General features: G+C 50.3%; 12 protein-coding genes across 12 annotated transcripts; 7 read left to right on the top strand and 5 right to left on the bottom strand.

Moving 5' to 3' along the window:
• Positions 1–24: 24 nt before the first annotated feature.
• BDV38DRAFT_276678 (putative aspartate-tRNA ligase) lies at positions 25–1,726 on the top strand (the record flags this gene model as incomplete). Its single annotated transcript, XM_032058275.1, has 4 exons — positions 25–84; positions 153–857; positions 929–1,203; positions 1,303–1,726. The coding sequence occupies 4 exons, from the start codon at positions 25–27 to the stop codon at positions 1,724–1,726; spliced, it is 1,464 nt and encodes a 487-aa protein (XP_031919657.1).
• Positions 1,727–2,138: 412 nt separating this feature from the next.
• BDV38DRAFT_231700 (putative oxidoreductase, 2OG-Fe(II) oxygenase family) lies at positions 2,139–3,476 on the bottom strand. The gene is made up of 3 exons (XM_032052965.1): positions 3,044–3,476; positions 2,937–2,970; positions 2,139–2,869 (listed from the first exon to the last, which is right to left on the bottom strand). The coding sequence occupies exons 1-3, from the start codon at positions 3,298–3,300 to the stop codon at positions 2,357–2,359; spliced, it is 804 nt and encodes a 267-aa protein (XP_031919656.1). The 5' UTR covers positions 3,301–3,476; the 3' UTR covers positions 2,139–2,356.
• A 50-nt stretch (positions 3,477–3,526) lies between these two features.
• On the top strand, positions 3,527–6,589 carry BDV38DRAFT_231697 (iron-containing redox enzyme family protein). The gene is made up of 2 exons (XM_032052964.1): positions 3,527–6,286; positions 6,374–6,589. The coding sequence occupies exon 1, from the start codon at positions 3,829–3,831 to the stop codon at positions 6,283–6,285; it is 2,457 nt and encodes an 818-aa protein (XP_031919655.1). The 5' UTR covers positions 3,527–3,828; the 3' UTR covers position 6,286; positions 6,374–6,589.
• Positions 6,590–7,014: 425 nt separating this feature from the next.
• On the top strand, positions 7,015–7,353 carry BDV38DRAFT_276675 (uncharacterized protein; the record flags this gene model as incomplete). The annotated part of the gene is made up of 1 exon (XM_032058274.1): positions 7,015–7,353. The coding sequence occupies one exon, from the start codon at positions 7,015–7,017 to the stop codon at positions 7,351–7,353; it is 339 nt and encodes a 112-aa protein (XP_031919654.1).
• A 32-nt stretch (positions 7,354–7,385) lies between these two features.
• On the top strand, positions 7,386–9,027 carry BDV38DRAFT_231694 (l-allo-threonine aldolase). Its single transcript, XM_032052963.1, has one exon. It carries the CDS (start codon positions 7,553–7,555, stop codon positions 8,798–8,800), a length of 1,248 nt encoding a protein of 415 aa, XP_031919653.1. The 5' UTR covers positions 7,386–7,552; the 3' UTR covers positions 8,801–9,027.
• Positions 9,028–9,245: 218 nt separating this feature from the next.
• On the top strand, positions 9,246–10,682 carry BDV38DRAFT_266801 (aminotransferase-like domain-containing protein; the record flags this gene model as incomplete). The annotated part of the gene is made up of 2 exons (XM_032056479.1): positions 9,246–9,716; positions 9,789–10,682. 2 exons carry the CDS (start codon positions 9,246–9,248, stop codon positions 10,680–10,682), a joined length of 1,365 nt encoding a protein of 454 aa, XP_031919652.1.
• A 71-nt stretch (positions 10,683–10,753) lies between these two features.
• Positions 10,754–11,987, bottom strand: BDV38DRAFT_266800 (tryptophan synthase beta subunit-like PLP-dependent enzyme; the record flags this gene model as incomplete). Its single annotated transcript, XM_032056478.1, has 2 exons — positions 10,754–11,771; positions 11,911–11,987. The coding sequence occupies 2 exons, from the start codon at positions 11,985–11,987 to the stop codon at positions 10,754–10,756; spliced, it is 1,095 nt and encodes a 364-aa protein (XP_031919651.1).
• A 2,070-nt stretch (positions 11,988–14,057) lies between these two features.
• BDV38DRAFT_276672 (uncharacterized protein) lies at positions 14,058–14,791 on the bottom strand (the record flags this gene model as incomplete). The annotated part of the gene is made up of 2 exons (XM_032058273.1): positions 14,058–14,156; positions 14,231–14,791. The coding sequence occupies 2 exons, from the start codon at positions 14,789–14,791 to the stop codon at positions 14,058–14,060; spliced, it is 660 nt and encodes a 219-aa protein (XP_031919650.1).
• Positions 14,792–14,852: 61 nt separating this feature from the next.
• BDV38DRAFT_276671 (major facilitator superfamily-domain-containing protein) lies at positions 14,853–16,355 on the top strand (the record flags this gene model as incomplete). Its single annotated transcript, XM_032058272.1, has 4 exons — positions 14,853–14,915; positions 14,974–15,286; positions 15,425–15,611; positions 15,716–16,355. 4 exons carry the CDS (start codon positions 14,853–14,855, stop codon positions 16,353–16,355), a joined length of 1,203 nt encoding a protein of 400 aa, XP_031919649.1.
• A 529-nt stretch (positions 16,356–16,884) lies between these two features.
• Positions 16,885–17,799, bottom strand: BDV38DRAFT_276670 (copper homeostasis protein CutC; the record flags this gene model as incomplete). Its single annotated transcript, XM_032058271.1, has 2 exons — positions 16,885–17,548; positions 17,654–17,799. 2 exons carry the CDS (start codon positions 17,797–17,799, stop codon positions 16,885–16,887), a joined length of 810 nt encoding a protein of 269 aa, XP_031919648.1.
• Positions 17,800–18,518: 719 nt separating this feature from the next.
• On the top strand, positions 18,519–20,074 carry BDV38DRAFT_289510 (M81 family metallopeptidase; the record flags this gene model as incomplete). The annotated part of the gene is made up of 1 exon (XM_032061255.1): positions 18,519–20,074. Exon 1 carries the CDS (start codon positions 18,539–18,541, stop codon positions 20,072–20,074), a length of 1,536 nt encoding a protein of 511 aa, XP_031919647.1. The 5' UTR covers positions 18,519–18,538.
• Positions 20,075–20,201: 127 nt separating this feature from the next.
• Positions 20,202–21,140, bottom strand: BDV38DRAFT_276668 (hemerythrin domain-containing protein; the record flags this gene model as incomplete). Its single annotated transcript, XM_032058270.1, has 3 exons — positions 20,202–20,390; positions 20,468–20,992; positions 21,063–21,140. The coding sequence occupies 3 exons, from the start codon at positions 21,138–21,140 to the stop codon at positions 20,202–20,204; spliced, it is 792 nt and encodes a 263-aa protein (XP_031919646.1).
• Positions 21,141–21,239: the final 99 nt, after the last annotated feature.

Raw genomic sequence — 21,239 nt, 5'->3', positions numbered from 1 at the left:
TTTCTATACCGAAGACTGCTCACAATGCTTGCCACCATTATGCCTCCGTCCGAACACCATACCACCAGCAGGGTGAACAAAACTGTAAGCTCTGGAGTATCATCGATTGTTTCTTTCTTTGCAGTTTGCCAACTCTCTAACCCATGGACTAGGCAGGTCCAACGCCTCATGATATGGAGGAACAGAAATTGAGCTTTGATGCTAGAGTCAACTCGATCTCCCAACCTGAGCATCCGGAACTGATACACTTGGAGCTTCGAGTACAGCACAAGGTGTTGCAGGCGGTGATTCGTCGCAGTGCTGTCGTAAAGGCAATCTGGGACACGGCCCAAAAGGTGACCACCGAATCCATCGTGAGGGTCACAGGCCACGTCCTTCAACCAGCCAGTGATAAAAGTGAAGTCGATGGCAATACGGTCGATACAACCATCCATGTGTCGGACCTGGATGTCATCGCCTGGGCATCTCCAGACCTGCCCTCATCCTCCTGCCACAGCAAGACAATGCTGTCCCACGTTGGCATTGAGGAACGACTCACTAATCGCATCCTCGACGTGCGCTTCGCCGCGTCGGGGGCACTCTTCAAGCTCCATTCAGGTATGTGCCAACTCGTTGTCGAGTTCCTTTGCTCCCAAGGGTTCCATTGGATCCATACCCCGCGCATTATAACTGCCACTGTCCCGGGCGACAACGAGTACTTTCATCTGCCATATTTTGGTAAGGATGCATGGCTGGCCCAGAGTTCGCAGCACCACAAGCAGATGGCTCTTTCTATGGACATGCAGCGCGTGTTTGAGATTGGACCGGTATTCCGGGCCGAAGTCAAGTCTAGCACATCTATGAGGCATCTGACCGAGGTATGTCCAGCCATCACCGCTGACAGGTGCGCTGGTACTCAGAAATTGTTGCTAACGCACCTGATACGCAGTTCACCGTCCTGGATATTGCCATGGCTTTCGAGGACGACTACCAGGAGGTGGTCGACTTGATTGAATCCATGCTGGTGTTCGTCTTCAAGGAACTTCAGGGACGCAAACAGTACAGGCAGCTGATTGCGCTGGTTCAAGAGATGTATCCCGGGGCCCGAGCGTTCCGAGTGGGCTTGGACGAGCATGGCAAGGTCCCGCGCATCACCTTTTTGGAGGCCAAGCGCATCCTGCGGGAGGAGATTGGCCTCGACTCAGATGACAGCAAGAACTTTACGTGAGTCAACTTCCGCGGATGCTAATCTCAATCCACATCGGTTTTCGTCCCCGTCTCCACGTCAAGTTCTCGGGCACTAATGAGTGAATGGTCTCACAGCGACCAAGAAGAAGCGGCTCTTGGCCGACACTTCCGCGAGGTTCGTCCTACAAGTACAGACGTCTTCACCATCACTCAATACCCGGCATCCCTGCGCCAGTTTAACTCACAAGCCCACCCGGACTCTCCAGGGCTTTCCAATACATGGGACATCATTGTCGGTGGACGGGAGATCTGTTCGGGGAGCCAGCGCATCCACTCATACCAGGAGCTGTGCGCAGCCATGAGGGCGGGGGTCTGTGGCCCGCCGCTGGACCCCGAGGCCGAGCAGTGGCAACCCTATCTGGCTGCATTCAAGGCTGGCATGCCCCCACACGGCGGCTGCGGACTGGGGATTAATAGGCTACTACAGAGTTTCCTCGGGCTGGATGATGTGCGTGAGACTACGTTGTTTCCGAGAGATGTAAATAGGTTGAGGCCTTAGGAAATCGCATGGTGGCCTGGTGGCTCTACGAGAGAGCTATACAACTGTATCACTAACTGCTTTACCCAAGCTCGGGTGGAAAATTTCCATTACGTGGATGACATGTCTTGGCTGGGCTTAGGGCAGTCACCTTCTGGACATTTTATTTTTTTCATGATTTACATATAGTGTCTCGGGCCACGAATGTTTCGAATGATCAACATCGGTATGTTTGTATTATCCATACCTTCCGACCCATGTAACATTACTTAATTGGCTACACAATCAATTAACCAATCATATCGCGTAACTGTGAGCGGCAGATACAGGCGGGGTAATCTTACAGATCGCCCCACTTCAATATATTCGTGCCCAGAGACAGTTATGTAGCTATAATTCTTGAGTTGGGTGTCGTTCTGGACTCTCATTTGTTCATTTTTCCACTGTAGGTGGAGGAAAAGTACTGTCGCGTCAATTAGGCAATAGAATAAAACTAACAATCATAATAATCAGTAGATGTCGGCTGGTTTTGCTCTGCTTCGTGCCTCTACCCTTGTTTGCTCTCCCCTCATTGCCCCCTCTCGCCATCAATCAATCACCTATCGCCAAGCCACGTCTGCAGAAACTAAGCAACTTAATAATAAACCTAACCTAATCCTTCTGCGGCCGAAGAAGATAGACCATTCCGTGCCTCGCCTTCTTAGGTCCGGGCGGCGTCACGGCACGGTGCACCGTCGAACGCAGACGACCACCCGATTTAGCCTCCAGCTCATCTGCAATATTGACGAGAACGGCACCATCGACGACAGGAACCGCCTGCCAGGCCTCGGTTCGCTTTCCCTCTGCGTCATACACTGGGATCTGTGCGCTCACCTCCTCATACCACATCAGCGTCATCAGACCGAAATCGGTATGCCACGGCTGGACCACCGCACCAGGTTCTTGCACGGGGGGCTTGAAGACTAGCTTGAGCGCAGTGTCGCTGGGAACCGTTGGATCATCGCTCAGCTCGGGAATGTTCACATTTATGGCGCCGCAGAGCTCCGCTAGGACTGTCTGAATGGCCCCGTGCAGGGATTGCAGGGTCCGTGTAATGCGCTCTTCGTGGGGTGTGAGGGAAGGAGGCAGGGTCCATTTGCCTAGTTGATACTCATCCCGGGCGATCTTTGGCGCGGTGCGAGTTAGCAAAATGGGAAAATCCTTGTTCGGTGAAAAGTACGTGTTGACCTACCTCGTAGTATTCGAAAGTCTTGGCTGCGTGATACCTGCATGGGCGTGAGGAGCAAGAAGTTAGGAAGTCGCTACGACATGTTGGGGGTGCATGCTGTTTTTTCTTACCCCCGTTCCATTCCTTCGCGAATGCTTTGCTTCTTTTCCTCACAATCCTGGGGCAGGTCGAAGAAAGCTTTGCCGGCCTGGAGGAGATTCGGTATGTCGTCGTAGACAGCCTTTATCCTTGAATCCCCGAGGTTAAGGTGGAACATGCCCACAGATTCGCAGGCTTGAACAAGCTTCCGGATCTCGTTACCATCTTTATTCATTAAGGCTTCGTAATCGACTACCGTGAGAGATGCTATCTTATTTTGGACAGTCATAGTGGTCTTTGAATAATGAAAGGTGGTCGAGCGTACAAGAGATGATGGCAGGTCAGCGAAGGTAAAAGCACGAGTATTCTTTCTTGGGCATACCCAGGGCTGAGGGGAAAACCATATTCCTTATAAACTACTGCAACAGATGATTCTCTCTTACGACTCTGATTCGTTCAGTGAAGCCGGTGGACAGTGGACCGTCAATTCTAAGTGAAGATGTACTGTATCTATCTGTTTACAGAAGCTAACGCAAATGCACTTACTCCAACATTACCCAAGTATAGCACTGGATCGTGCATAACTCATCTACCTGAGAGGAGAGAGAGGGGAAAGGTGACGCAATGTATGCAATGGCTCATCACCAAGATGCATCAGTAGGCAACACCACCATGGACTCCCAAGACACTAATCATATCCCAGATCTACATGGTCCAGGTCCTCCATCAGCCAGCCATACGAGCAGATAGACCTGGCCTTGCATAACCTCTGGCTCTTCTACCCACCACTTCAACAGCCAATCCTGTCACAGCTTATATGTCTCGTTTTATGCGTCAAACTCAAAAGGACCTTCACACACTAAGACTAACCCGTCTATGCCCGAAACCAAGCTTCCCTCGTTCCCCCGTCGTGACGTTACTGTGGTCCCTTCACATTGTCTCTCTCTCAGTGATGTGTGTCGCAACATTCGGAATGAATCTACCTGGGTATTTCGTTGCTTTACAGCACCATTTCCTTCCTCTTCTAGCGGTCTTCTTACTGCCTGCCGGAATTTACTATCTGAGCTTGCGCAAGAAAGAAAGCCCCCTGGCGCCTGTTTGGAATACACCGGTGGATGAGTCCAAGTATGGGAAGAAAGCAAAGTCAAAGGTCACACACCTCAAACCCACAGAATGGTATCGAAACATGTTCTTTCAGCTTCAGAATCTGGAAGATCACCCCGAAGCGCTAGAACCAGCCCGAGAGGAACTCTTAGCCATGTTCTCCCACGGACTTTCAATTGCGCTCCGGCAGCCCAAGTGTAGTAGTAGCACCAACATCCTCAGGGTCGAGGATTACAGTCTCGAGTCCTTCTCCAGCTTCCTCGAGGACGTACATGAAAAGACTCAGTCGGAATGGGCGTGGTATCTGGAGCGACGAAAGCAGGGCCATGGTCCTGAGTTGTTCGCAACGGCTGAAGCGGCCAAGGCCTGGCTGGTCCAGCAGGCTCCCATCAAGTTTGTAGACGGCGCATGGCTTGGACACGTTCACAAAATCACCACTCCATTTGCCCTCCGCGGCATCACTAGACCGGTCTGGCAGGTTTTGTCGGAAGAGCTCGGCGATGGCGACCTATGCAAACATCACGTCAATCTCTACCGCCAGCTTCTGGACGATATTGGATGTTCCCTCCCCCATGGCCACAGTGCCGATTTCATTCATCTCCGCGAGTGGGATTCCGTCGAGAGCCGTGGCACCTGGGAAGCCGCCGTGGGCCAGCTCGTCATCTCGCTCTTCCCCAATGAGTTTCTCCCTGAAATCCTCGGGTTTAATATGCACTTTGAGACAGTTACCCTCGAGACGATGCAGGTGGCTCATGAGCTCAAGGGCATTGGCATTAACCCTTACTACTTTCTCATTCACATGACCATAGATAACGCGGATTCTGGCCACACGGCCATGGCCGCTCACACTGTTCGGCGATATCTGGAAGTGGTGAGAGCAACGGAGGGCATGTCGGCTATGCAGCAAGCCTGGAAACGTGTTCAGGTCGGATATATCTTGTCGCAGACTCTAGGGAATCACTCTTCACCAGGGACGGCCAGGTTGGGTCTGTCGAGTCCGGACGTGCTGCTGGGACCGCTGAGCACGCGAGTGATAAACATCTTTAGATCCAAGGCCTTGGTATCGCATCGCATCCATTCTCAAAGCAGGGTGCATATCGGACCCTATACCTTGTCTGAATGGCTCGACGCGAGCGTGTGGAAGCATTCCAATGGCTTGCATCAGCTGGATCTCTTGACTGCCCTGAGCCAAGCCAAGCCATGGGTGATTGCCGGGGAAAGCCGCAAGAGCACACTTTTACGGGAGCTGTCGTGGGGGGGGCGCATGTTTGGCGCGTTCACTGACAACGAGGTTACTACGATTCGCGGGTGGATCGATGCACTGAGGCCACGACAGGAACCCTTGTTATATTGGACGTTTACCCAGAGACAACCTGTGCCGTCTCAAGAAGCCGTCGCGGAGCTCCGAGATCCAGTTTGCCACCATCCATTCGTACTTCCCGATACTGAAGTCAAACCACTCCAGATGGTGGATTCGTGCATGACACCCACAACAATATGCCGGGGACTTGGCTTTGTCGGTGGAGGGAGGCCGTGGCCAGAACAGCCAACGTTAACCATATCCTCGATGGCTCGACTCCCTGACGTCATTGCCCTTTGGTTTGCGCACATCAGTCTTCTCGAGAACACAATCAACACGCCTTCCCGAACCGTATGCCCCCTCCATTCCAGTATCCTGCGCCTCCTGCGCGCGCAAGCGGGATTTGGTATCGAATCCGACATCGTCGCAGGCATGGACGAGCTCAGGCGGGACTCCTGCACTAGCCTGGTTGACATTGGCCTAGAGCTGACCCAGCACCTTGACCGGGGTACGACCACTGTCAACCCGTTATCTTTGCACGATGTTTTCATGCTAGTGGCTAGGCACGGTCAGGGTGAGGAGAGTGCTAAATTGGCCCACGACATGCTGCGGTGGAGTGCGCGACCCACGGCGAATCTCGGCTTGCTCCTCGGCTTAGCGACGGCCTTCCTGGAGTTTAAACGTGCCATTTGCAGATCCCCGAACCTCTTGGGTTGGGAGAGCGGCCGCTTGTTGGAGGCGATTGTGGAAAGAGAGGCGGCGAGCCTCGAGGATTGTACTAGGCAGCTACAGAATACGGATGATAGGCGGTACAAAGATTTGCTGCGGGGGTATCACCTTGCCATGATCACTTTGCCAAACTGCATATAGCCTGAAAACGTCAATACACTTTCAACACCCTCAATCATATCCTCAGTCTCCAGTTACGTCTTGTAAGCAGATGGGTCCTGTGACATACATGCATTATACGTACATATGCACATACGACGGAGCAATTAGAGTTTCCAATAGAATAATGCAGATGCTACGTGGGGGTCATCCATGCATATTAAATAACAATTCTGCAACAGAGGATCTACTCCTTCGGGCGGGGTAGATAGTCTCCTAGCGAGGTAATGGTACGTTGGCAACAAGGTAGCGAGGTATTTAGTATTAAATAAGTTGTAGAGCGAATAAAAAAGAAACTGATTCTGACCTGTGTTCCGTTCTTCCATTGGACTTTCTTAAATAGCTTAGAATTCCCCCCCTTGCCAGTGAGTCTCCAAGATCCTCCAAAGGACTGAATAGTCAGATGGCGTCGTATTCGGGCAGCCCGGAACTCTAAAGTAGACCGAGATTATAGGGGTCCGGGCACTCTGCAGGATATACGAGCCGGTCCGTGCCAAATACAAGATACTGCGCTGTCATATATGCATACGCCATCTGCAGCTAAGGCGGGGTATGTGACAATTCTCATGTAGTAATGCAGATACTACACGGTCATATATGCACATCATATACCAAAGTGGATACTACGTGGTCATATACACATTATACATGCAGTGAAGGCGGGGTGCCGTGTATTTACAATATAAACCTTGCCGACAAAAGTTCCAAATAATGTCTCTAGATGAGAAGGAAAGGGAATTGGGCGAGTGCGTACGACAACGACGTGCTACGTGGTTATACATGCATCATACATATGCAGCCCATGCGGGGTACTTCCTGTTTATGACAATGGCCATCCAGGCCAATGATCCCAACAATATCTCTGGTTTAGAAGGAAAAGAGACGAACCACAGAGCAACGGCGCTCCTTGTGCTGATCATCATTATCAGCGAAGCGCTCACTTGTCGCTCCTCCCTGCCCGTGCGGGTGGTGTTCCAGCTATACAAAGCAAAGCAACGAGAAGAGAAGCAGGAGAACAGTAATAGAGATATAGGCAAAATTGATATCTAAAATACACACAATCCTTTGAACTATCTGTAGAGCCTAGGTATACGTATTTGGTTCAGTTGCTATGTATATAAATATGTAGATAGTTCCTAAATGTGGGGTCTCTATTTGTTTGAACCGATCTACGCCTCCGTCACGCTCCTTTCACATCATTGAACTCCTTGACCGAAAGGCCCACAACTGGGAAACAGCAGCAGTGAGAATGGCGCCAGATATAGAGACTGTAATTCTATCTCTATCACAGGGATCGAAAGAGACGGCTCCCTTGAGTCCCACGAGAGTCGGCCGCATACCAGAGGCACAGAGCTGCGACATGCCATCCGAGAAGGCGGCGGACAATGCGCAATGTTTTCCTAACCTGTCCTGGACAGATAGCAGCGAGTCCTCGAATGACTTTCGATCCGATATATTTACCAGGCCAACCTTGCCTATGCTAGAAGCCATTGTCAATACAACGCTTGGGGACTGCACCGCGGACGAAGACAAGACCACTGTTTCTTTCCAGGAATATGTTGCCGACCTGGTCGGCCACGAGGCAGCGCTTTTGGTCATGTCCGGGACCATGGGCAACCAGGTGGCCCTGAGGAGCATTCTGCGCACGCCGCCTCATGCAATCCTCGCTGACCATCGAGCACATATCGCCACATTGGAAGGAGGTGGCGCGGCAAGCATCTGCGGGGCGATGATCAAAGCCATTGTTCCATCCAATGGACATCATCTCACTGTACACGACATTCAAGAACAAAGCATCTTGAGGGAGACAGTCTTCGACTGTCCCACCAGAGTCATTAGTTTGGAGAACACGCTCTCAGGTACCATAATGCCGCTTTCCGACATACGAGCCATCTCCCTCTGGGCGCGCGCCCAGAACCCGCCCATTCACGTGCACCTCGACGGCGCTCGCCTCTGGGAAGCAGCGGCGGCTGGAGCCTGCACGCTGAGAGAGATTGGAGAATGCGTTGACAGCATCCAGCTATGCTTGACAAAGGCTCTTGGAGCGCCACTTGGTAGCGTGGTTACTGGCAGTGCGTCCTTTATCAAGAGAGCGAAATGGAGTCGCCACTTACTTGGCGGTGGCATTCGCTCCTCGGGTATCATTACCGCGCCGGCTAAGGTAGCCATCCGTGATGTCTTCTTTGGTGGGAAAATAAGTTTGGCGCAGGACAAGGCGAGACGTGCGGCAAGACTTTGGCAAGACCTGGGCGGGAAGCTTCAACGGCCGACGGAGACGAACATGGTATGGCTTGATCTTCCAGCGTCTCGTGTCGACCGCGATGAGTTCTATGCTTTGGGTCGCCAGTTGAATCTGAAAATATCAAATAGTCTGATGGTGGGACGGCTTGTTTTCCATTACCAAATCAGCGACGCTGCGTTTGCTAGACTCTGCGAGCTCTTCGAGTCTGTTCTCAATGGCCGGACGGTGCAGAGTGTTAACAGCGAGGAGAAGTAGGTATGCGTCCAGATACGAGGACAGAAGAACCAGAGACAATCGTCCAACGGGTAACCACAATGGCACGAATACAATTTCCAATAGAAATAGTAAAGAATAGCATGCATCCTTCTTTCCATCCTTTGCTGTTATATCGCGTCTACATCTCTTCAATATGGGTTGATGTACGGGCTGCAATGCATGTAGCTAAACCGCGATATATAGTCCTCTAGCTAGGCCCTCTGATTGGGCTCCTTCTAGCGGCCTAAGCGAAGTTCTGATTGATTGAAGTAAATAGCAACCCCCTCCTCTGTAAGCCCTCTTCTTCTTCCTTGCACCACCTCTATTATGCCGACATCCACTACATATGCGTGAACGCCTATTTCCACTTTCGGCGACCCTGGGAAACTTCACACCTTTTCAAAGTATAAACAATCCGCCATAAATCTACCTCGTGTTGACAACCATGCTTGTGTCTCAGAAACAGATCAACTTTCTTCGCGGATGGCCCACCCCAGGGCTGCTCCCCACAAAGCTTCTATCCTCTGCGTGCCAGCGCGTCCTTGCCAATCCAAACGAGTATACGGAGATGCAGGAGTATGGCTCTTGCCAGGGTCTGACACGTCTCAGAAAGGGTCTCGCCAATTGGGTTGGACGTCACTATGGGGTCAGCTCTGACCTAGAGCGTATATGTATTACTGGTGGTGCCAGTCAGAATTTGGTATGCATTCTGCAATGCTTCAGTGATGTCAATTACACGAGGGCCGTTTGGATCGTTGCACCGTGTTATCATCTTGCTTGTGGCATCTTTGAGGACTCTGGGTTCGCAGGCAGATTGTACGCTGTGCCTGAGGATGACGAGGGGATCGATCTACAAACCTTTGACCGCAGACTACAAGAATTCGAAAAACAAGACAAACAAAAGAGGAGCCAAAAGGTGATCTACCCCACCGGTATAAAGTCTCGATATGAGTGTTTGTGCTTTAGCTGAGCTGACAAGCCGATGCAGCCCTTTAAGCTCCCATCCGCAGATAGAAAGCTGTACAGACATCTGATCTATACCGTGCCAACATGCTCGAATCCTTCGGGCGTAACCATGTCTCTTGGGAGGAGAGAGGGTCTGGTCCAGCTGGCTCGAAAGTACGACGCCCTTGTTATTAGCGACGATGTTTACGATTTCCTTCAGTGGCCGTTGACCGAGCCAGTAACGCCTGACCGATCGGCGGCAATGAGGCTTCCCCGTCTTTGTGACATTGATCGTTCCATGGGGCCTTCTGACAACGACCCCCACGGCTTCGGCCATGCAGTCAGCAATGCCTCTTTTAGTAAGATTTCCGGGCCGAGTGTACGGACAGGCTGGGCAGAAGCATCGCCCATGTTCATCTCGCGCATTGCTCGCACCGCAGCCACAAGGTCCGGCGGCGCACCTAGTCAGCTCTGCGCGGCAATGCTAGCGGAAGTCGTCGAGAACGGTCAACTGCAAAGGTTTCTGGACGAGACGGTACGACCGACTCTGCAGCGACGCCATGGGCTCATGATGGACGCCGTCCAAAGACATCTTTCGCCTCTGGGAGTCAAAACCCGCGTTAGCAGCCTTAATGGCCAGGAAATATATGGTGGCTACTTTGTTTGGTTGGATATGGGCAGCGAATTTTCTACAAGATTCATCGCTGATGTGTTAAAGGCTGAAGAAAACATCGTCATTGGTCATGGACAGATGTTTGCTGTGTATGGAGACGAGAAAAGCGCCAGTTTTGATAGCAGTGCTCGCCTTTGTTTTGCTTGGGAAGCAGAGCAAGATATTGTAGACGGCATCCGGAGGATGGGCCAGTTGCTTTCGCGGATGCATAGCAACAGGGAGCATTATCTTCACCTGGCATCGATGTCCGGCAACATGGGTTAAACTCTTTATTTTTGCTAGCCAAATCATTAAGTTAAGCATTGGTAGGCTTTCCGAAGTGTCACCAAATCGCTTCAGCCTAGGGTGGCCAAATATTTTCCCATCATCTCAAATGATATGTTGCTTCCACCACAAACGACAATCACCACCATAGTATTCTCATTAAACCCAGGGATCAGCTCTGCCAATTTTCCATTGTAACACAAGGCAGGACAGACAGAACAAGCCAGTTCTACCAGATAATGCTCTTCGTCCGCAAACCGTCGACATGCTCGTATGGCCTCGGCGTCAGACAGAACAACTGTCCTGACGTGCTTCTCCAAGCCATACTCGAATGCTCTCTGTGCAACTCTCCTCGCTCCCAAACTGGTGGCTAAGCTCCCAATTCTCGACAAAGTGATGCGTTCCCTCTTCGCTACAGACTGTGCCAACGAGTCAACTCCATCCGCCTCTACAGTAATCACTTGCGTGCGGTCCTTCATCTGCAACTCCTCGATCGCCTGCATTAACCCGCAGAACAAACTCCCACCACCCACACTGCACACTACAGCATCAATGTTCGGTGCATGCTCTGCGGCCGTTTTTCCGTTGGTTGTTGTTGTTGTTGTTGTTGTTGTTGCTGTGTTCATGGAGTAATGGCTTATCGCTTCGCCCAGTTGCCTGACAATTTCGTGCATAATCCCAGCGTTGCCTTGCCAAATCTCCGGTGCATCAAACGGCGGGACATATATTCGTGCCTCGTCGGTAGTTCCGGGTCTCATCATGACTGTGTTTCTTAGATACTCATCCGCTTCAGGCCATGTGTTTCCATACTGGATGACCTCCACAGCTCCAGCCTGCTTTAACTTTGCGACCAAAAATGCTGACGTCGACAGAGGAGTGACGATAGTCGTTCGGCATTCGAATACATTTGCACCGTAAATGCACGCCAGCCCGGCATTGGCCCCTGAAGAGCTGTAGAAGTGGGCTTTCACGGATGGGTCATTTCGCTGTTGGCGAAGAGTGGTCAACTTGTCGACCATGTAGTGGCCAATTCCTCTCGATTTAAAGGACCCGGAGGGCTGCGTATTTTCTAATTTCAGAAATACATTACTAAATAAGAAAGAGAAGCGTGGTCAGTATTAGATCTGGTTGTCTACCCTACTTTTCATCATGATATGACAATTATTATAATAATAATAAAATAATAAAAACAAGAGACAAGTTAATATAGGATATGGGTTCCTCTTACCAGCCAGCAGCTTTGGACAAATTAGTCGATCTTACCAGGGGGGTTTCTATCCAAGGCTTTTTGATTTCTCTTGTCATGATGATGATGATCTTTGCAATGCTTGAGGTTTTGTTATTCGCAGATAGGAAGAGGCTATACAAGGTAAATAAGTTATTGACTGGACGCGAGAGAGAGAGAGAGAGAGAGAGAGAGAGAATGACTTTTTCCCCGATACTTGGCCAGTTGTCACTACACCCCGCACATCATGCAGGACACTGTCTATTTATTGTGCCGCTGATGGTGTGGCGCCCTTCATCACGCTGGAATGGCCAGAGAGACACACCTCCCCCTCCCGTGCTGCATTAGCCTTTCGCTTACGGGAATACGGTGCCTTGAGCCAGTATAATAATATCTATTAACACGTCGTCTGGCTCTACCCCGCTCAAGACCAAGTACCAAGTTGGGCAATGACTATCAGTCTCAGCTCAACAAAGGACCGCCAGTACAGTGAGTTAGAAGTAACACATTGACATGCAGATGCGTCCAGACTGGCAGGCAACTCTTTTGCTATCGAGCATACGTGGTTAGGTCGCCAGCCAGTAAGCACTACAGTGGGGCGACACAAAGTTTCGAGTCCAAATCCAGCGTGTGACGATGCGCACTTTTAGGTCTTGATGGGAGGGGTTTAGAGACGTGCTACCAAGAACGTTCAAGGATCGGGAGCGGTTGGAGCAACCCTCGGGCAGGTCACTATAGTGGTTCCTGCTCTTCCAGATTAAACAGCTGCCGACATAACCCTTGACATCACGGCACCGGGTGTAGTAGCGGTGCTGAACGAGCCCAAACATCTTTGTAAGTCCGGGGTGGGCAGTAGATGGCTGCCTCCAGATCTCGTCTAACAGGCGTACCGGATGGTCGCCAGCATCTCCTTACCATGGATATCGTACTGATGCTCTACAGGTGGCATGGCCTTGGAAAGTACGCGATAGGGTGCCGAATGCTGTCGACTAACTGTAAAGAACTCCAGCACGTGCACCATCTGCAGCATCAGTTTCTAGGGATGTTGGAAAATGTGGCTCAAAAAAGGAAAGCACTCGCAGTCGATCCAGGACCTGATGAGCATGCTGAGAATGGTCGGCTTCGTTCTAACTGGAGATAAGCACTCTCTTGTGGAGAAGTCTCGGTAATATAGCATCTCTCAGCCTCAAGTTCTTCGACGGTCATTTTATGGAGAGGCGCAATCCTTAAGGTGTTCTCTCCATCAAGCCGAATCTTGTTGTCACAGTGGCACGACGGGGGCATCGTATTCAAAGCATGCTTGGAGAAAACAGCCACTAAGTAGTGATACTGTTTTGGCAAGGTTGTCTTGATCGCTCCTTCGTCGAGGGTCTTGTTCTCCACCGGCGAAGTCTTTTCTTCAATCGCTTTTTTAATAACGCATAGGGTAGTGATCCATGTCTCCATCAGCTTGTTTCTAAGGTGTCGGTAGAAACGTTGATGCCGATCACAACAATCTCAATGGCGACAGGGATGAGACCTTAAGGGGGTGATTTCTGCGGCGGAGGTTTGCTCTGAGACTCAAGGTTCTGTTCTCTATATTTTCTTTTCTTCATCCGAGCCACGGCCTCGCAGCGATCGCTTCGGTAAGTACATAAGGGTTTCCCAAAAAGGGACTGAAGGCTCATGCGCAGGACCTCCCGCTGGACCCAGTCTATCTCGTCGGGCGGCATCCCGCTGATATGCTCGATGAACTCGCCTATGCTTTAGGACTCTCTCGGGAGTTAAGTAAGCAGGGCGGCCATGGTTAACTAACTAACCATCTTCTGTAGGTGTAGGTGACGGTGCTCGCAAGTCGAGTTATAACCCATGCTTGGCGCACCGCCAGAGTCTACGGAGTATCAGGGGAAAGCAACCGCATTCCAAGTGCTAAGAAGGGGAAATAAACAAGGCTAGATATGTACAAACAATACAGAACAATACAAACTAGCCACTTGAAGAATTGAGTCGTCACAATAATGTTATTTGGCTTTCGCCCCTTGGCTCGCAACTACGGGTATTCCGGAGCCTTGCATCATGACTTTGAAAGAACCATACACCTTCAAAAGACATCCGCATCCATTCCTCTCGGCGGTGAGAGCGTATCAGTCATCGATTTCCCAGAGTGAAAATTAGTTGACATGAGAGGGAAGTTCGGAAATACCGCCTTGGGAGGAAGAAGGAATGCCACCGTACCCACCAACATTGCATTGACGCATGGTGCCACAATCCTGCATTCTTGATCAGAAAAATCGTGGAATTTATTAATGCTAACTAACGCTAGCCCTTCTAGCCTTAACATTACCATAAGTACCCGTACTGGGGCTGCCCGTTCGCGGTTAGTGAGGCGCATTTCCAAGCCACCGGCACCTGTCATAGTCATGGCAAACTCAAGGAGCCAATATGATACGAAGCCCGATCGGGATGGCCTGGGGGGGCCGAGTAGCTCTGAGGATTCAATCCCCAGCGAGGCGATGCCCTTTCTGCAGCCACGCGATGCTGCTGCAACACGCGAGGTGCCGAGCTCGGTAGACAACAGGGCGGATGGGTCCTCTCTATTCCTAGCCGGCTTGTCAACCACGCGGTTCTGGGTGATATTCTCACAAATACTCGCGACACAATTCATCTGCTTCTTTGATACGACCATTATGGCATCTTCCCACCCAGTGATAACGTCATACTTTGGTACAGCCCACTCGGCATCCTGGCTTTCGACAGCTTTCATGGTAATGTCGACTGTCTCACAGCCTTTCCTTGGCCGTCTGTCAGACGGATTCGGTAGGAAGCCGCTTTTTCTCAGCACCCTGGCGGTTTTCTCAATAGCCACACTGTGGTGTGCGCTAGCTACGAGCATTGAAAGTCTCATTGCTGCAAGAGCAGTATGCGGAGTAGGTGCTGGAGGAACTTTGCTAATGGGGAGCATCATTATGAGTGACATGATACCCATCGAGTACGTATCCGGCCGACCAACACTGTGTTTTAATGTCCTAGTTGGTTCCATGGCCCCAAGAGACTAAGCTACGCTCTCTAGCTAACGGCTAACGCTAGAGCAGACGACGAGGCACCTACCTATCATACATCAACGTTGTAGTCGGCATCGGCTCCGGACTAGGGGCTACATTCGGTGGTGCCATTGCCGAGACCATAGGCTGGAGATGGGAATTTGGCGTGCAGGTTCCTCCGCTCCTAGTATGCTTAGGGATTACTTCAGTAGTTATCCCAGATAAGTTGGGCATACTTGGTGACAGGGAGTCTGTCAGCCAGGTCATTAGAGGCTTTGATGCACTTGGAGCGTCGTTGCTTACCATGGCTGTGTCAACGCTCACTCTTGGTTTGAACATCGGCGGCAATATCATTCCTTGTAAGTTAATTTTTTTTTCTTTTTCTTTTTTTTTTAATTTCCGAAACGATACTACGAATCTTCAAGACCAGTGACCTATGTCATAGCCTGCTCCTGTTGTCATAGAGTTCCATTAGACTAATTACTTCGCCTATCAAGGGTCTCACCCATTTGTGGTCACTTCTCTGGTGGTATTTACCACTACTTTTCCAGCCTTCCTCTTGACGGAGTCCCGCGTGGCAAAGCCCATCATGCCACTGAAATTTATCTTTTGCAGGCCGCGTGCTAACTTGATCCTGTCCAACTTCTTTGGTGCTATAATATCGAATGCCATCCTCTTCAACATGTAAGAATGATAGATTCCCTTTTTTTTTTCCGGGGGGGTTGTCCTTCCTTCTCTAATGAACTCTTCAGAATCTCTTGACGCTAACCACAGTTCTGTGAATACAGGCCGCTATACTTTCAAGCTGTGCTTTTAACCAGCGCCACGTCATCTGGCCTCCGGCTTATGCTCCCAGCTATCCTATCATCTGCGACAGGTGCTTTGACGGGGCTCTTAATCACCAAGACGCGCCGCCTACATTGGCCACTTGTGTGCGCCGCAGCACTGTATCTGTGTACTATCATATGTCTCATCTGCATTCAGCGCGGCTTGTCCGCTGCTATGTATCTACTCGCCTTAGTTCCATACTCTGTTGCGAATGGACTACAGTACACTACTACCGCTGTGGCGGTCCTCGCCACCTCATCGCGAGACGAGCAGGCCATAGTCATGAGCACTCTTACCATCTGGCGCAGCCTGGGCACAGTCTTAGGCGTCGCACTTAGCAGCGTCCTCGTTCAGAATGCACTCTTACGATGCCTCCATCTCTTTGTCCATGGGCCTCACAAAGACGAGGTCATTGCCCTGGCGCGGGCCTCAATCCAGGCCATTGCAAAACTGGACCAACCATATCGGCAACAGGTAGTGCAAAGCTACGAGGCTGCATTACGGGTAGGGTTCGGATCATGTCTCATTATCGCAGTTATTTCTGCGCTCCTGATTGTGCCTATTAAGTTACCACGGTTACCGTCGTCTGCGAAAAGCTAGATTGAATCTTTTCAATTCTTTCCAAGCGGCAATCCCTCGCTTCGCTCAACCGCTTGATACTTTTAATATACATTTTCGATTCTCTCCACAGTTTCCATGGACAATATCCGAGCCACAGTATACACAGTATTGTTCAGTTAAGTGGAAAAAACAATAACAAGGGTCAATATTACCATGTAACCAGGCACATTATACAATATAGCATTGAATTATATGTGAAGCATAGGCTTTAGAACATTTAAATTTATTTAAATAAAAGAAAGAAAGAATAAAAGAAAGAAACAGAAAAAGGCCAAGCTATACCGAGGAAACATATATATAAACTTGTAGAAGCATAGATTACACAAGTGGAGATGGTCTTCGAATGTAAGTCTATCAGTAAATCGGAAAAGAACCGATCAAGTGCCTTACGTATCTTTTAACGGATTTTTCAAGGAGAAAGGGTGATTAGTTAACTCTAGCTATAAGTTGTTACCTCAGTAGCTATGTGACAAAAGGGCCGCAACAGCCCTAGGTCAAACTGCCGCTTTCATATTGCTTGGTTAAGGGCGGCCCTCAACGCCTCTACTTCACCCTCACTGGCCAACTCCATCGACGATAGAGCAAGGGCAGCAGAATGAAATGCGGGAGCACGCGTCCTCTCCCATAACATTCTAATATTTGTTGCTCTAACACCTCCGCCTACAATGATCTGAGGCAACCGATTATAACCTTCCATACGTCTCTTTAACTGCACAAGTCGTTCATGTATCAGGCGGTCTAGTTGATCGACACATTCAATCGCCGTCCCACCGGATGGGCCACTCGTCAGGATAGAGGTAAACCCACACTCCACGATGTCGGCAAGGGCAAAATCCCAGTTCGATTCCGGTATCAGGTCAAACGCACGATGAAAGGTACATGGCCTGCCTTGTGCAAGCTCAACCAATTCTTTGTTTCTCGCCACATCAATCCGAGGAATGGCCTGCGCTGGTGCATCCAGAGTCAAAATACCAAATACAAAGCCATCTGCTCCTTTCTCCATGAGCGATTGCATTGTACGCTTCATGGTCTCGAAGTCTGTGTCGTTGTAATAGAAGCTCTCGGCATGTGGTCGGATCATCACATAGACTGGGATGGAGATCTGAGATTTCAAGTTGGCCACAGTCTCGGGCTCTGGCGACAAGCCTCCTGATGCATAGTCCCGACATAACCTTGATTGTGTTAGTCCTTAGTTTCAAACGGAGCACGCGCAAGCATACAGTATCTTGATACGGTCCTCAACTTACGCGTTCTTGGCTAAGAAAGAGATGACTCACTCAATCCGATCAGCTCCAGCACTGGCAGCAATTATAGCCGACTTTTCATTAAAGCAAGCAATCTCCAACAGAGGCGAGGTGGCATCCTTGCGCGATCCATTCTTGGTCGAATCGCGCAACGCGGAACCTGGCTTGACGTGCTCCATGTTTTCTATCCGTCATAAGTGACTGTTGGATTGCTGTGTTCATTCTATCTGCATTCTGTGGAAGTCTTACTCTTGTGTCTGGAAGACAGTTTGCGACGTGTATCAATTAGTAGTACTATCTTCGTTTCAATATCTTCTCCACGTGAACTCGAACTCAAAATGGCTTTGACTGTTGCCTTAATGCCTCGGGCAAGTCTGCTTCGGCGCTATTCCCTTTTAGGCATCCAAGGATCAAAGCTGTTCCGCTCCGGACATATTGGATATCTTGATAGAAGTTAGAACGCTGGGGGGCATGGCATTAGTATACGCGAAGTTCCTCCCTCTTCAAGTCTGCTTGCAGAGATCCTGTAATAATTCTTTATATTGTTAACTAATCTTCGCTATGTACGGCCTCAGCTGGTATTCTCGACCATGATTTGAGCCAAGGTTAAGCGAGATTGACAGTATATATTTCCGCTCGGTCTCCAACTTAGAGCATTTTTATAACACACATAATTTGCTTTGATTGGACCAGCCAGCTGTTTTGTAAATGACTAACCTACAAAAAGCTACTATGTATTTGTAGAAGCTCTGATGCTATCGCTCGGGTTCACGGACTTATCAAGGATCATGCGGGGTTGAGGATTGCCGCCGGGTAATGAACCTAACAACAGAATATCAACAACCCCCCGTAACCCAGCGAAGTCTTCTATACACCCTTTACAAATTTTTACACAAGACTTTGAGCCTACCAGAAGTCATGGTCAAGCGTCCTGTCATTGCAGTTGCAGGATTGGCCTGCGAAACGTCTACCTTCACCCCCTCGCGGACACTTGCGCCTGCATTCCATCCCCGCAGGGGAAACGAGGTTATCGATGAATACAAATTCCTACAATCAGGCACACCACTGGGCGACGCAGCAGAATGGTATGGTGCTTTGATTGGTCATGCATTGCCAGGTGGTATGGTGACACGCGATGCCTTCGAGGGGTTGGCAGGAGAGATTTGTGGGCGTTTGGGCGACATTATTTCGACTACGGTTGTTCATGGCCTCTGGTTTGATATTCACGGCGCCATGTGCGTGGAAGGAATTGATGACGCTGAGGTTGAACTACTGCGACGTATCAGGGCCGTTATTGGTCCTGATATCATTGTCTCGGCGTCGATGGACCTACATGGAAACGTGTCTAGAGAACTAGTTCACGAGTTGGACCTCTTAACCTGTTATCGAACAGCACCCCATGTAGATGAGTTGGAGACTAAAGAGCGAGCGTGTCGCAACCTCGTTGGCCTTCTTATACAGGCTTCTGACACCGCTGGAGGTCCGGTACGACCCCTCAAAGCATGGATTCCGGTGCCCATCTTACTCCCCGGAGAGCAAACCTCTACGCGCATAGAGCCGGCTAAGAGTCTTTATGAGGCTGTGTCTGAAGTGGAGGCAGGACCGGGGGTGATCGATGCCGCGATATGGGTCGGGTATCCCTGGGCCGACGAGCCACGTAATCGCGGTGTTGTTGCTGTGACCGGATGGGACGAAACGGCCATCACTGCTGGAGCGGAGCGTTTAGCAAAGAAGTTCTGGGACTCGCGCACGGATTTCAAGTTTGTCGCACCAACGGGGTCATTCCAAAAATGTATTGACACTGCATTGGCCTCTCCTGTCCACCCTTTCTTCATCTCCGACTCCGGTGATAACCCGACTGCGGGCGGTTCAGGCGATGTGACCTGGGGACTGACATGGCTACTTGACCGATCTGAGTTCAAGGGCCCTTCCGGTCCGACAGTTATATATGCGAGCGTCCCGGGGCCGCAAGCTGTCCAGAGAATGGTTGAAGCAGGCGTCGGTGCTAATGTTACCGTTACTGCGGGAGCGGAAGTAGATCATATCCATGCCGGTCCTATCACTATGACCGGACGCGTTCATTCGATCAGGCATGGCGACAAGGACGCCGTCATCGAGGCAGTCTTGCAGGTTGGCAGTGTGTTTGCCATTCTGACTCAGCTTCGCAAACCTTACCATCATGAACATGACTTTACTGACCTCGACCTAAGTCCTCGTGCTACGGATATAGTGATCGTTAAGATTGGATACCTAGAGCCGGAACTGTTTGATATGGCTGCAGACTGGATGCTTGGGCTCACTCCTGGTGGTGTGGACCAAGATATCAAGCGACTAGGGCATAAACGTATTCGTCGACCGATGTGGCCTTTCGATACTACTTTTCCGGAGCCCCCGGATCTAACGGCACGGATGATTGCGAGATCTAATGAACCGATGGATGGACCTGATGAGTGACAGGACTTATGTCTTGAAGCTTCTCCAAAAGCTAAATGTGTAATGTGGACATACTCGATTATATATTGATCATAGGTATAGGCTACAGTTACCTACCTGTAATATCAGTTCTGGGCTTACGTGGACCTCAACGTGGACCAAACTCCAGGGGCTTTGGCTGACCCCACCAGTCGCATGGGTTAAATCTCCAGGCTCCATTACCCGCGGCGAACCAGTACTTGACTAGGTAGGGCAACACCCAGGGCAAGGGAGGAAAGTCATGGCCGCCTTCGTAAGTCTTATCGGCGCAACCAAGCACCACGGGGAAGACATCGTACTGTAGCGAACGAATTAGAACGCCACCTGCTGGTGTCCTATGCATGGCATGTAAGAGAAAGCTGAGTGGGAACATACAAGCATCGCCAGATTTCCTGATTGCATTGCGACTTTCTCAGCCTTTTCCCATACCTTCTTCAACCCATCGCTATCGAATTCTCCCATATTCAAGAAGACATCGATCTCAGCGTAGAGATGATCGGTCAGGTCCTTGCTAAATGAGTCGAATATTTTCTCCATGCCATCGGCCCCTTTCCACCGGTACTCCTCGGGTGTCGTACCTGAGGAATACGCAAGTAGCCTTTCTAGTCCGTCATGGAAGAGCTCGTGCTGATGCATGGGGTCATCCATAAATCCCGGCCTCTCGGTAAACCTATCAATCTCTGGGAACATGCAAGTTTCCTCAACCCAATGGTGGTGATGGACCATCTTAACCCACGACTGAACATAGAAGAGAAGGTCTTTGACATCCTGGGCTTTGAATTGTTCATCCGTGGCAATGGGCACGTACGGCGCCTGCTGCAGGATAGCATTCAGTCCTCGGATAATGACATTATGCGCGTGTGCCATCTGAGAGGCACCGGAAACGTGGCCAAGCGATTCCTGAGCATTCAGTCAGCCTGTACCGTATATTTTTATTTTTATTTTTCTCTATAGGAATGTGAGCACATACATCCAACCTCTTTGACGGCGTCGCGATCAGGTGAAAGGGCTCGTCTGCCCATGGGGCGCTCGACGGTTTCGTTGTCATGGTGCGACGCAACGTTTTATCTTGAAATGGATGTTAACTTTGATCTCTGGTTGAATACGGTCAGAGCTGCGCTTATAAGAGACTCTAAAGCAAACACTT

This window comes from Aspergillus pseudotamarii, assembly GCF_009193445.1.
Source record: "Aspergillus pseudotamarii strain CBS 117625 unplaced genomic scaffold BDV38scaffold_1, whole genome shotgun sequence".
Taxonomy (NCBI): domain Eukaryota; kingdom Fungi; phylum Ascomycota; class Eurotiomycetes; order Eurotiales; family Aspergillaceae; genus Aspergillus; species Aspergillus pseudotamarii.
Note: the sequence above shows the minus strand (reverse complement) of the source record. Positions and strands in the feature narration are given on the sequence as shown.